This window comes from Meles meles, chromosome X, assembly GCF_922984935.1.
Source record: "Meles meles chromosome X, mMelMel3.1 paternal haplotype, whole genome shotgun sequence".
Taxonomy (NCBI): domain Eukaryota; kingdom Metazoa; phylum Chordata; class Mammalia; order Carnivora; family Mustelidae; genus Meles; species Meles meles.
This window is the reverse complement of record NC_060087.1, coordinates 90,892,977-90,907,887: the sequence shown is the minus strand read 5'-3', so window position 1 is coordinate 90,907,887 and position 14,911 is coordinate 90,892,977. Positions and strand designations below refer to the sequence as shown.

The following is a 14,911-nucleotide window of genomic DNA, read 5'->3' as shown; positions in this document are numbered from 1 at the left end:
ATATAAAATTAATATGAGAAAAAAATAGCTTTCTTAAATATTAACCACTAGTTAGAAAACATAATGGAAGAAAATATGCAATTTACAATAGCAAAAAGAGGTAAAATATTTAGGAATAAAGTTAGTAAGAAATGTACAAGATTCATAAGAAGAAAAGCTTAAAACATTTTTGAAGTTCAAAAAGGAAGATGAAAATAAATGGAAAGACATTCTATGTTCTTGGATAATAGGAGTCAACATAAAAAAATGGTCAATTCTCAACAAATTTTGTTAAAATTTGACACAATAAAAATAGAAATAATATGAGTTTTTTTTTCAAACTGAATAAGGCAACTCTAAAGTTTATATGGAAAAATAAGTAAGGACACTGAGGAACATTCTGGAAAAAAAAAAAGAACAATAAGGGGAAACTGGCCCTGTCAGATACAAAAATACAGCATAATAAATCAATAATTAAAAGAGTTTTGTTCTGATATTTGAAAAAGCATATCATTGAAAGAGTATAGAAGGTCTAAAAACAAGTCCATAATTCATGTGAATTTGATTTATACTGAAAGCTGCACTGCAAATCAATGGGGAAATTTACACTGGGACACATTTGTGAGGACATCTGGAAAAAAAATATAGGTGGAACCTATATAACAAACCACACACAAGAATGAATTAGAAATAGATATTTACATGAAGAAATGAAACTATTAAAATACTAGAAGAAAAAAATGAGAAAGTTATTTTATAATCTTTCAGTGGGAAAGGAATTTCCTACTCAAATCCAAAAGCCACAAAGGACCCCTGAGAAACACACAGAGACACATAAATACACACACACAGACACACACACACAGACACAGGCACATACTCCGCAAAGATATGACAAACTAGGGGAAATAACTGCAACTCACAACACAGACAAAAGGTAATCACCCTAATATATAAATAGCTCATTAACACATAAATCCCCCAAGAATACTGTAGAAAAATGGGCAAATGAAAGATCACAGAAGACAGTTCACAGAAGACATAACTGATTCTTTGACCTATGAAAAAATGCTTGATCTCACTCTTAATAAGAGAAATGCAAACTAAAAGCATTGAGAGACCATTCATTTTTAATCTATCTGATTGACAAAAAGCTGAATTTCATGATACCGGCAGGTGACTATATAGGGAAATCACTCTTCTTGTATATTGCTGAACCAAGGATAAATCATACAACTTCTTGTGGGGCAATTTGGCAGTATCCGTAAAAATACATAAATATATGTACCCTCTGAGCTAGCAATATCACTTCTAGTAAAGAGATAATCCCTCGTGGGGGAAAGGAAGTCTATTAAAATTGTACATCTTAGTAGTGCTGTTTGTAGAAGAAAAAAACCTGAAAATTATCTAACTGATCATCAATAGGGGACTGGCTTAAAAAATTATGGTTTAGGGGCACCTGGGTGGCTCAGTGGGTTAAATCCTCTGCCTTCGGCTCGGGTCATGATCCCAGGGTCCTGGGATCGAGCCCCACATCGGGCTCTCTGCTCAGCAGGGAGCCTGCTTCCTCCTCTCTCTCTGCCCACCTCTCTACCTACTTGAGATCTCTGTCTGTCAAATAAATAAATAAAATCTTTAAAAAAAAATTATGGTTTATATACACAACGGAATATAATGCAGTTATAAAAGATAATGAGAAGGTTCTGTGTATACTGATATGTGGTATCTAAAATGTGCTTTACATGAAAAGCAAAGGTCAAATATGTTGACTATGCTACCACTTTATAAAGAAAGGGAGGTAAAAGTGTGTCTGTGTGTATATGAGCATGTGTGTGCATATATATATTTGTATCTACATGCATATCCATAAAAACCACTAAATATATTCACAAGAAATTATTAGAGGGGCGCCTGGGTGGCTCAGTGGGTTCAAGCCTCTGCCTTCGGCTCAGGTCATGATCCCAGGGTCCTGGGATCGAGCCCCGCATCGGGCTCTCTGCTCAGCAGGGAGCCTGCTTCCCTTCCTCTCTCTCTCTCTGCCTGCCTCTCTGCCCACTTCTGATCTCTGTCTGTCAAATAAATAAATAAAATCATTAAAAAAAAGTATTAGAAATTGGTACCTATTAGGGATATGTAAAACTCAGTGGCTGATGTTCATAGGTGGAAAAGAAATATTTTTCACTATGTACCTTCTTATATTATGTTAATTTATTTTCAATAAAGTGAATATATTATCTATCAAAAATTAATTAAATTTTGTTTTTAAGAAAACAGAAATCCTTTGGAAAATTTTATCTATACATTCCTATTTATGTATTTGTTTAATATATCTTTACTTTCATATATAAGAATATAAAGATTAAAGAACAATCCTATGAAATTTTTGACTGGGCATATATGTTAATATATATATATATGCACATACTAGAACACTGAATCACATAACAAGTATAAATTCAGCTATGCTGGGAAGCATGAAGTCATACTGGTGGTAGAGTCACAAAGTATTTCAAATTTAGAATCCCAAAAGTTTAGAAAGTAGCACAGCCTTCTTATTATACAGATATTAAAATGGAATCACACCAAAATATTGGAATACTTTCTAAATCTAAAATGCACACCACCACACCTTGAAAAAATTATCGTACTATTGTACAATAGTTCTAGTTAATGCTACACTATTTTAAAGGGATTTGGATGTAGTTAACTTTTTTTAAACTGCCACAAATCTTTATTACAAGTGCTACCTCTCAATAAGCATGGTACACAAGAAACTTAGCCCTTATTCCTGGGCAAACTCAGGTGCAAGAAATGTCACTTCATTTTCTTATGGTTCAGCTTAATTTCTTTTTCAAAGCACGCACTTCACTAACATGACTGAAATTTAACCTCAGTTGATTGAAGTCCCCACCTCATTTTCGTAATGTTGTGCCTAAATTATGGAGAATGTAGGGAGTTCCAAGTTGTTGAAGGGTGGGACAGTCCCATCCAAGCTGGAATTACTGAGATGTCCCACACCAGTAGTATGTATGGATTACTGCTGACTTGGTGCTCAGTTCCAACCACTTGACTCTTTCAGATCTCTCTACTATTTCTGTACCACTCTTGGGTACACAAGAAACATTCTGCTGTTTTTACACTTCATTAGCCCTAAGAAATTCTGTTAAATGTCCCATCTACTTAACTTCTATGCAGTCATTTAGAGTCTTGCTTTTTCCTTCACATACATAAAGTTCCACTCAGGAAATTCAGCACAGGTCCCTTCTGCTCTTGAATCTAACAAAACTACCATGATGTACTGTCACCTCCTCAGAGGTCATGCCCAAGCACACACCCCCAATCTACAGTCTGATATAGTTAAATGTTTAAAAGTACTTATGGATTTAAATTAATGTCCTCCTTTATTGGAAAGACTACCTGATGAGTATCCATTTCATCTCAATACTCTAGTAACATAATGTACCACTATTACAAGAAATAAGATTAGGAAAAAAAAGCTTTTTAGACTACTTTTCCTTTTTAGGCAAATGAACAGAACTGGCCCTTTCATTGTCAGTTCACCAGTCTACCTACTACAGAAAGTAAAGGACAACCAACAGAAAGAACTATTTTTAGAAAATCAGGAACTTCTCCAAATCTTAATATTTGCTATGTTCTCTTCCCATTCCCTATCTTAACATGCACATAAGATGCTACCCTCACTAATGGTAGAGGAGCGACTAACTGTGTTGCAGTCAGTGGGGATAGGACAACAGAACCTTTGGATCCATGAGCCTGGGTACAGGACAGAAAGACTATATGGATCTATCCTCTCATCTTTCTCTCCCACAGAATAGCCTATGTGACTTCTACCTCACCAAATTCATTGCTATACCTGTCCCAGGAAACTGCCACCAGTCTGAATTTGATAAACTGCTGAGTATGTCACCCATCATTCAATTCCATAGATAAATACCTTACTGCTGTGCCACTGAAGATAACAAATGGACATTTCTCTAAACACGGAACTTTTTAGCACCTCAGATACCCCAACCTTATTACACTGGACCTGATGTTCCCACAGTTGGACTCTGAGACTACAGAAACAAAATGCCTCCTCACAGGTAATATTGCTCCTTTCTGAGATGGGATTAACTGAAGCATCTTGGATAAAGGAAATGGGATGTGCCACTGGGCCTATTTTGACCTCAGTAGTGGCGGCCTCCTACTCCCCATAACTGTGCTCACCCTACACAAATTTTTCCAATTCTACTCAAGTACTCTACCCACCAAAGGGACTTCTGGCTCACTGACCCCTATTACCAGCACTGTGTATGTGTCCCCACTGGGGTATTATTTCTTTTGTAAAAGTTGGGCCTTCAACATTCTTATCAATATAACATGTACACATGGGGTATTGGTAAGAGACTGTCACATATTCAAGACAGCCCCTCCTACTGAGCATATCAAACTAAACAGAGTAAGAGGAAAATTCCAAAACCAGGTACTCTGGTTACTGAGAACTGACATGTGGTATTATCGATTATACTCATGTGTATGCTCCAGGCAACTTTTCTCACTCAGGGTCATTCAATTCCAAAAATGTGTGTGCAACCTGTCTTTGATCTTTACTTAACTCATTAATGAAACTACTTCAGTTTTAGCAGCAGAACGGACTAGCCTCAATTCCTTGGCCCAAACAGTGTTAGATAACAGCACAGCCCTTAACTTCCTGCTGACCAGCAAAGACGAGGTCTTCACTGGTACTGTTTCATGGGGAAAAATGGAACAGTGGGGAAGCTGGTGCTTTTGCTGGTTAAACATTTTGCTTATTACACTGCCACAGTAAAAGGCTTGATGGTTTCTTTCATTTTGGCTTGTTTTCTTAATCAGCTACTCTGACATCTGGCAGTTTAGCTCTCCAGCTCAGCTGAGCTCCTGACAAAACTTAATTTTTGTTAAGGCTCTCAATAACCACATCCAATTAACAGCATCTTCCAAAAACATCTGAATATGGCAGTAATATTCAGGTTTTTAAAACCAACAATGAAATACAGACTCTTAGTTATTCTGTTGTTTTATTTAGACACGAATTTCTGGCGATAATCCAGTAACTTTTTAGTTGATTTGACACCTAGTCCCACATTTAAGATGGCTTCATGCCTCTAGTATTACTGGTTGGCAACCTGACACATACCTTTTGTCCCCGAGGCCCTGGAGGCCCTTCTGGACCTGGAAATCCAGGCAAACCTGGATGGCCTTCCAAACCTGGAAATCCTCTCTCCCCCTGCAATTGAACAAGAGTGAATATTATTTGTGATGAAGTTATTTGTGAATTTTTAAGCATGAGTATGGTTGAGATTAAAAAGAATCAAAAGACTAGAGAATGTTAATTTAATGATACTAAAATCATAATATCTACTAACATGGGAAAAACCTATAAGATGTAAGTGGAAAACCACAAAGCATTCTGAATTTATATCATATATTGTAATGTAGTCTCTTGCTTTCTTATAAAACTAAAAAGTGTATCAGAGATGAGGTAAAGCTTTAAATATATTGACACCAAGAGTTTAACAAGGAAGATAGCAATAAATCCAGGAAACTGGTCTATAGGGGTTACATAAAATAATATGGTGCAGGGATGAAGAAGTGTAAAGGAAACCATCTGAGAAGTTTTCAGATTTGTTCCAGAGTAGGGCAGTTGCAGGATTATCCAGAATAGAAATTCATTAGCTGATGAGATAAATTAGTCAGAAAAGGACTCTAGAACATTAAAAATTTCATATTTTTTTCTAGTTGTAAAATTAATACAAAAAGGAATACGTGGTCATTATAGAAGAACAAAAAACAGGGGCGCCTGGGTGGCTCAGTGGGTTAAAGCCTCTGCCTTCAGCTCGGGTCATGGTCTCAGGGTCCTGGGATCGAGCCCCACATCGGGTGCTCTGCTCGGTGGAGAGCCTGTTTCCCCCTCTCTCTCTGCCTGCCTCTCTGCGTACTTGTGATCTCTGTCAAATAAACAAATAAAATATTTAAAAAAAAAAAACAAAAAACATATACCTGTTTTCCTCTACTCAGAATTACTAATTGAAGTGAACTGAAGTCTCAGTTCTGACCACAGCACTTATCAACACCAGCACAGAAGGGCTCCCAACCTACTAGTGAGGTTTCCTACATTTGATCAGCATCTGTACAATGTGGCCTGATATGTGTATCTGCACAGACAGATGGGCATATAGAGCTGCCATCTATACTAATATATCATTATATCAATGTATTACAGTTAGTTAACTTGCATATAGCCAATTATGGAAAGAGTGTGAACCCTGAAACCCCTAGGAGATCCAACCACAGAAAGCAAACTCATCACTATTAAGTTTAAGAACCCTGAGGGCTCACAGCTTCAAGGCTTGTGCTCCCAACTGCAGAGCTGCAAATAGTTCCTCTGCTTTTCTAAGGCTTGAAGGCTGAGTCTCTGGCCAGAGGCTCTGGACCTCATTCTAGGAACCCTTTCACCAGATCCTATCCACAGTGATAGCCTAGGCAGCACCTGAGAAAGAGAAAGCATCCATATCTATAAGGCAACTGACTAATGGACCATTGGAGGCACATATTCCTAGAGGTTAAGGTAGGGTAGATTTTTATTACACCCTCAGTGTGTGTGTGGGGGGGGTGGGGTATGTGTGTGTGGTAAGTGCTAAGTTTAGTCTAGATAACTTAGATAATTTTGTATTAAATAATTCTTTGTTATGCAGGCTCACAATAAATATAAGTACTATGAAGAGGCTATTCTGGTCAGTTTCCACTCCCAGTGACAAAGGCAGTGAAGCAAATGTTAGCCAATTAATGGTACGTCTAAACATTCCTATAGTTTTGGCAATACTTACTATTGACATGTTAACATGTTTTCTCTCTCTTTATTTTCTATAAATATATTTCTTTGTTATTTTAATTAGCCACATAATTACAATAATTTAATATTAATCAACCTCATCAATTATTTTGAGGGAAATAGAGCAAAAGGGAAAAAATAAAAGGTTCAAAATTTCTAGAGCTGGATTGTCTCAAATTGTTACATAGTCCATCTTTGGGAGAGTTGGTAGTAGAAACGTGATTGCAAGCGCAAGTCAGAAAGGAAGCTAAAAGGGAAAAAAATCTAGTTCAAGTAGATTTCCATAAGTGGAAAACATAGCTACATTCTGGGATCTCCACTGGTTATTTAAAACATCTCTCTGCCAAAATTTGAGGATAATGCTTGAAGAGAGCTATTTTTTTAGAAGCAAAACTGCTATTTGGGCTATACATAAGAGAGGAATAAACCAGAAATTGAAAGTGGAGAGTGCTAAAAAGCTTGTGTTTGTATTAACATAACTATATACCCGAAATCTCCTGACACTACAGTCAAATAATGTTGTGTTCCTATCTAGCTGACTGAGCAGTATTATACCAAGGAAGAGAGAAGGGCACCTAATGTACAGTAGTGAAAAGAATTCCAAGAACAATCCCCAGCCTTTAAAAGGTAGAAAGTTTCCTGCAATAGAAGCTATAGAAGCCTGCCATGAGGTGGGGTGAGGGAGGGTCTTCTATCTAATTCCCACAGATGGTATAAAAGGTTCACAGTTGCTATTTGCCTGCTTTTGCTACTGGTGGCAAGGCAATCATTGAGTCCTTAAAACTAATCTATAGTTTACTATAATCTGCTAACATTCACATAGAAAATGGCAATACTACATCTATTTGTGAAAGCCAAACTTCTTTTTTAAAAAACTAGCTTATGCTGCCTGCCCATATTTAAATAAAAAACTACTCTTACTTTTCATTGTGAAGTAATCCTCTCTATCTGCCTGTCCCTTATATATTGTTATTACTCTGGATTCCCTTTTTGACCCTTCTCTCTTTCCCCGGGAGATCTCAAACATCCACACATTTTTCCCCCCTAAAAGTTAAGCTCACAGGGCCAACTGTTTTAAATATCTCCACTTGAATATCTCACAGGGACATAAAACTCAACAATAATGATAACAAACATGTATCGAGCTATTCTAAAGTGTTCCCAGGTTTTATTTATTTAATTCTCCCAGTGACAACATGAGGTAAATACCACTATTATTTCAATTCTACAGATGAAGAATTAGGACACAGAAAAATTGTGTAATATTCCCAAGAGCAAATTTAATATAAAAAAACACTGAGTTCATTATCATTCTACCATCTTCCCTATTCCAGGAAATAGCACAATGTAGACCACAAATTTGTAATAATCTTGACTTTGCTCTTTCCATTACCCCCTCATCTAATTGATCATGCTATTTCCAACACTGCATTCTTAGTAACCAACAGAACAAATACCCAGAAAATATCCATTCTACGAATGAATTTCCTTAAAGAATTATATAACACTTATGGGCAATGTTTTTTCCCCAAATACAGAAAAAGTATAAAAGTTAGGGTTAGGGGAAATTATACAAAGGATAACTTTTTGTGCTAAAGCTCTTTTATATACCACAAGCTAGTACTAAAAAGAATAACAAGCTGATTTACTTAGAAAGAAAATGTACTTTGTCAGTCAAAGGTGCCCATAAAAGTGTTTCAGTTTTACAGGAAGGGCACTTTATAATCACAATAAGAAAATTACCTGATCATGGAAATGAAAAAATATTTTTAAGAATGGTTACTCAAGAAAGATACAAAATTAACAGGAAAAACATGGATTCTGAAGATAGAAAAAATAAACAGGGGGATAAACTGCTATAATGACCATTGAAATTAAATTGTTTTTAGATTATAATATTGCAAAAATGTAATACAAACATATGGGCAAGGCAATACCACTAATGGACAAATGAAAACAATTAACTAAAAAATGCAATTATTGGCAATTTTGTCTTCTTTTTGAGTAATTTCTATGTTGTTTTTATAATTATATAGTATAAAGAAATATTTGATGTATATAATCAGGAGAACAAGAATATTGACCTTTGACAACTGCTAAATGATAATAATTTAGGTCAGATGATCTCAAACTTCAGCTTGCATCAAAACTGCTTGATCAACTTATTAAAACACAGATTACCTGGTTAGAGTTAGATTCAGTAGGTCTCTTATGGAGCCTAGGAAACCTGCATTTCTAACAAGCTCCCAATACATGCTGATGCCACTGGTAGAGGAGAACACCTTGTTTAGGTAATGTTTGAGTGTGACATGAATTGTATTTTACTTTATAATTTCTATTGAAGTATAGTTGACATACAATGTTATACCATTTTCAGGTGTGCATAGTGATTTGACATTCTATACATTAAGCTATGTTCACCATGATAAACATAGTATCAATGTAACAGGAATTTTATAAGTTGTCAGCTGGTTATTTTCTTTTTTCTTATTTTTATTTAAATTCAATTAGCCAAAATATAGTGTGTCATTAGTTTCAAATGCAGTGTTCAATAATTCACCAGTTGCATGTAACACCCCGTGCTCATAATGTGGGTGTACATCACGTGCCCTCTTTAACGCCCATCACCCAATTACCCCATCCCCCACCCACCTCCCCTCCAGCAACCCTCAGTTTGTTTCCTAGAGTTAAGAATCTTTTGTGGTTTGTCTCCCTCTCTGATGACTTTGCATTCAGTTTTTCCTCTCTTCCCCATGACCCTCTGCCCTGTTTCTTATATTCCACAGGAGTGAAACCAAACCATATGATAACTGCCTTTCTATGACTGACTTTTCACTCAGCATAATACCCTCCAGTTCCATCCATGTCAATATATCAATGTAAATGGTAAGTATTCATCCTTTCTGATGGCTGAGTAATATTCCATTGTGTGTATATGTATAGGTATATGAATGTGTGTGTGTATCCCATCTTCTTTATCCATTCATCTCTTGATGGAAATCTAGGCTCTTTCCATAGTTTGGCTATTGTGGGCATTGCTGCTATAAACACTGGGTTGCAGGTGCCCCTTTGGATCACTACATTCATATTATTGGGGTAAATAGTAGTGCAATTGTTGGGTCATAGGGTAGCTCAATTTTTAACTTCTTGAGGAATCTCCATACTGTTTTCCAGAGTGGCTGTACCAGCGTGCATTCCCACCAACAGTGTAAGAGGGTTCCCTTTTCTCCGCATCCTTGCCAAGATTTGTTTTTTCCTGAGTTGTGAATTTTAGCAATTCTGACTGGTATGAGGTGTGAGGTGCCGTTCATTGTGGTTCTGATTTGTACTTCCCTGATGCTGAGTGATGTAGAGCATCTTTTCATGCACTGGTTGGCCATTTGGGTGTCTTCTTTGGAAAAATGTCTATTCATGTCTTCTGCCCATTTTCTTGACTGGATTATTTGCTTTTTGGGGGTATTGAGTTTGAGAAGTTCTTTATAGATCTTGGATACTAGCCCTTCATCTGATATGTTTCTTGTCATCAGGAGTGTAGCAAGTTTTGTTTTTAGCAGTGTGCATTTGGACACATTTCTTTAGCAGAATTGATATATTTTACTATTTGTGTGTTAAACTTACTGTTTTAAAGCAGTTTTATTGAGGTACAATTAACATACAATAAATATGACATATTTAAAGTATACAATTTGAAATTATTTTCACATGTGTAACAATCAAAATAATGAACATATCTATCACTCACAAAAATTCCCTTATCTTTCCAACAAATGTTGCTCAACTAGACATCTATATGTTAAAAAAAAAAAGAATCTAGACAGAGACCACACACTCCTCCTAAAAATCAACTCAAAAACTCCTAGAAGACAGCACAGGAGAAAATTTAGATGACCTTGGGTATGGTGATAATTTTCAGATACAGCAAAGGCATAATCTATGAAAGAAATAACTGATAAATTGGACTACGTTAAAAGTAAAACTTTTGCTCTGTGAAAGTGTAATTGGAATGAGAAGACAAGCTACAGACTGGGAGAAAGTATTTGCAAAAGACATATCTGATAAAGAACTATTATCTGAAATATACAAGGAACTCTTAAAACTCAACAATAAGAAAACAAACAACTTGATTTAAAAATGGGCCAAAGACTTGAACAGATACCTCACCAAAGAAGATATACAGATGGCAAATAAGCATATGAAAAGATGTTCCATCTAATATGTCCTCAGGGAAATGCAAATTAAAACAATTACATACCACTACACATCCATTAGAATGGCCAAAATTTAAAACTCTGACAACACCAAATATAGGGCCAAAGATGTGGAGCAACAGGGACCCTCCTCATTCATTGGCAGTAGGAAGGCAAAATGATACAGCTACTTTGGAAGACAATTTGGCAGTTTCTTACAAAACTAAATATACTCATATGATCTACCAATGTTTCTTGGCATATACCCAAAGGAGTTTCAAACATATTCTCTCTCTCTCTCTCTCTCTCTCTCTCACACACACACAAACACACACACACACAACCCACAAATGCATGCATGCTTATAACAGCTTTATTCATCATTGCCAAAACTTGGAAGCAACTAACATGTCTTTTAGTAGATGAACAAGCAAACAAACTGGTACATCCAGACAATGGAATATCACTCAGCACTAAAAAGAAATGAACAACTAAGTAATGAAAAGACATGGAGGAACTTCAAATACTATTTGTAAGTGAAAAAAATCCTATCTGAAAGGACTGTACACTCCAACTATATGATATTCTGGAAAAGACAAAATTATGGAGACTGTAAAAAGATCAGTGGTTGCCAGGGATGAGAGTGGCAGATGAACAGGTGGAACACAAAAGATTTTTAGGGCAGTGAAAATACTCATATGATAATATAATGACGAATACATGTCATTCATTATACATTTGCCCAAATCCACAGAATGTTCAACACCAAAAGTGAACTCTAAGGCAAATTATGAACTTTGGGTGATAATGATGCATCAGTGTAGGTTCATCGATTGCAACAAATGTACCACTCTGGTGGGGATGTTGATAGTCAGGGAAGCTATGCATGTATGCATGCATGGGGCTAGAGGTATATGCAAAATCTCTATGTATTTCTTTCAACTTTGCTGTGAACCTAAAACCTCTCTAAAAAATTAAGTCTTTAATTAAATATAATACTGAAGTGAACATGAATATATATAAAATATAAAAAATTTGTGTTTCCTTTTATAATATTTTTTTCATGCCTCTACTCATCCCCCCCAGGTGATGACTGACTTTCTTTCTGTCACTATAAGTTAATTTTCTTTTTCTAGAATTTTATATACATGGACTTATATAGAATGTACTCTTCTAACTTTTCATTCAGCATAATTACTTCCGATTTAGACATGTTGTGGTATATGTCAACAGCTCTCTCCTTTTTAGTGCTGAGTAGTATTCACTGTACAAATGTATTATGATTTGTTGATTCACCCACCTGTTAATAGTAATTGGGTTGTTTCCTGTTTCTGGTTATTACAAATAAAGCTACCATGAACTCATGTACTACTCATGCACAGACATATGCTTTCAATTCTCATAAGTAAATGTCTAGGAAAGGACAGCCATCTGATAGGTTTACACTTACCTTTTAAAGAAACTGTCAAACTCTTCCAAAGGGTTTGCATCACCTTCTATTTGCACCAGCAATCTATAATAGTTCCAGTTGCTCCCCATCCTCATCTATACTTAGTATGGATATATTTTAATATTTAGGCATTCTAGTAGGTTTATAGTGGTATCTTATTATGGTTTTATTATGCATTTCCCTAATTAATAATGCTGAGTAACTTTTCATGCATTTATTTGCCATCTACATATCTTAGTTTGTGAAGTAACTTAAAATCTCTTGCTACTTTGTTTCTAATTTATTTTATTTTGGGGTTTGTTTTATTAATGAGTTTTGAAATTCCTTTACATAATCTATATATAAGACTCTTTGTGAGATATGTAATTTGCAAATATTTTTTCCTAGACTGTGGGTTGTCTTTTCATTCTCTAAACAATGTCTTCAAAAAAGAATAATTTCTTAATTTTGATGAAATACAATTTACCAATCTTTTCTCTTTTTTTTAATTTTATTTTATTTTTTCAGTGTTCCAAGATATCAACCTTTCCTTTGATGGATTATGTTTTTGGTATCCTAAGAAATATCTGCTTAACCCAGATCATAAGAATTTTCTCCTATGATTTCTTCTAAAATATGTCTGGATTTAGGGGTTTTGTTTAAAGATTTTATTTATTTATTTGACAGAGAGAGACACAGCAAGAGGGGAAACACAAGCAGGGGGAGTGGGAGAGAGAGAAGCGGGCTTCCCACAGAGCAGAGAGCCCAATGCGGGGCTCGATCCCAGAACCCTGGGATCATGATGTGAGCCGAAGGCAGCCGCTTAATAACTGAGCCACCCAGGCACCCCTAGATTTAGGTTTTTCTACAATCTATTGTGAGTTAATTTTTGTATATCATGAAAGCAATGAGCCAAAGTCCATTTTTGTGCATAAGCACATCTAATTGTTCCAGTACTATTTGTTGAAAGACTATCTTTTCTCTACCTAACTGCCTTTTCACTTTTGTAAAAAAAAAAAAAAATCAATTCATTACGTATCTGTGGGTCTATTTATGGAATTTTATTCTTTTCCATTCATCTATATGTCTCTTCCTTTGCTATTAACACACTACCATGTTTACTATAATTTTATGCTGTCTTAGAATTGTGTACTCTATTGTGTATTTCCTTCTTTTCCCTATTTTAAATTTGATTTACTTGTCCTTTTCCAGGTTCTTAAGTAGAAAATGTAGGTCAGTAATTTTAAAGCTTTCTTCTTTTCTAACATAGGTATTTAAAGTTATTTCCCACTAAGTCCTGCTTTAACTCCATCCACAATTCTTAGTATACTGTAGTTTAATCATTATGCAACTTGATATATTTTGTAATTTTCCTTGTGATTTCTTCTTTGGTCTATCAGTTACTTAGAATAGTGTTTGCTAACTTCCAAATAGTAGAGAATTTTCTACATATCTTATTATTATTGATTTCATATTCATTCCATGTAGTCAGAGAATATATACTTAGGTTTTCAATCTTTTGGAATTAATAGGATCTCATTTTATTGCACACCATATGGTCTATCATGGAGAAATTCCATCTGTCTTTGGGAAAAAAAACATTCTATAATTGGATGTAGGACTTCATATATGTCAATTAGGTCTAGGTGGTTAATAATGGAATTCAAATCATCTATGCCTTTACTGATTTTTTTTCTAGTTGTTCTGTCAATGACTAAGATAGGTGTATTAGGATCAATCAACTATGATTGTGGATTTGTCTATTTGTCCCTTTAATTCTGTCACTTTTGCTTCATGTATTTTGAAGCTCTCATGCTATGCTTTCAACAATATTCTATCCATCACACAAGATCCCAAATAGCCAAAGTAATCTTGGAAAAGAAAAAGCTGGAGGCATCACAATTCCAGACTTCAAGTTATAGTACAAAGAGCTACAGTAGTCGAAACAGTATGATACTGGCACAAAAATAGACACATAAATCAATAGCACAGAACAGAAAACTCAGAAATAAACCCACAACTATATGGCCAGTTAATCTTTAACAAAACAGGAAAGAATATCTAATTGGAAAAGGTCAGTCTCTTCAACAAGTGGTGTTGGGAAAATGAAAGTGACATGATGAAACTAGACCTTTTTCTTACACCATACACAAAACCAAATTCAAAATGGATGAAAGACCTAAATGTAAGACAGGAAACCATCAAAATCCTAGAAGAAAAAAGAGGCAGCAACTCTTTGACCATGGCGGCAGCAACATCTTACGAGACACATCTCCAGAGGCAAGGGAAACAAAAGTGAAAATGAACTACTGGGATTTCATCAAGATAAAAAGCTTCTGTACACTGAAGGAAACAATCAATAAAACTAAAAGATAACTGGTGGATGGGAGAAGGTATGTGCAAATGACATGTAGGATAAAGGGCTAGAATCTAGAATCTGTAAAG

The 14,911-nt window shown here is 35.5% G+C and overlaps 1 protein-coding gene across 2 annotated transcripts in view; it reads right to left on the bottom strand.

Moving 5' to 3' along the window:
- COL4A5 (collagen type IV alpha 5 chain) overlaps positions 1 to 14,911 on the bottom strand; it is a 250,423-nt gene that overhangs the window by 127,046 nt on the left and 108,466 nt on the right. For both annotated transcript variants that reach the window (XM_045995411.1, XM_045995412.1), the window contains exon 3: positions 5,156 to 5,245. In XM_045995411.1, the coding sequence (XP_045851367.1) occupies positions 5,156 to 5,245 (90 nt within the window). The remainder of the gene's footprint in view (positions 1 to 5,155; positions 5,246 to 14,911) is intronic.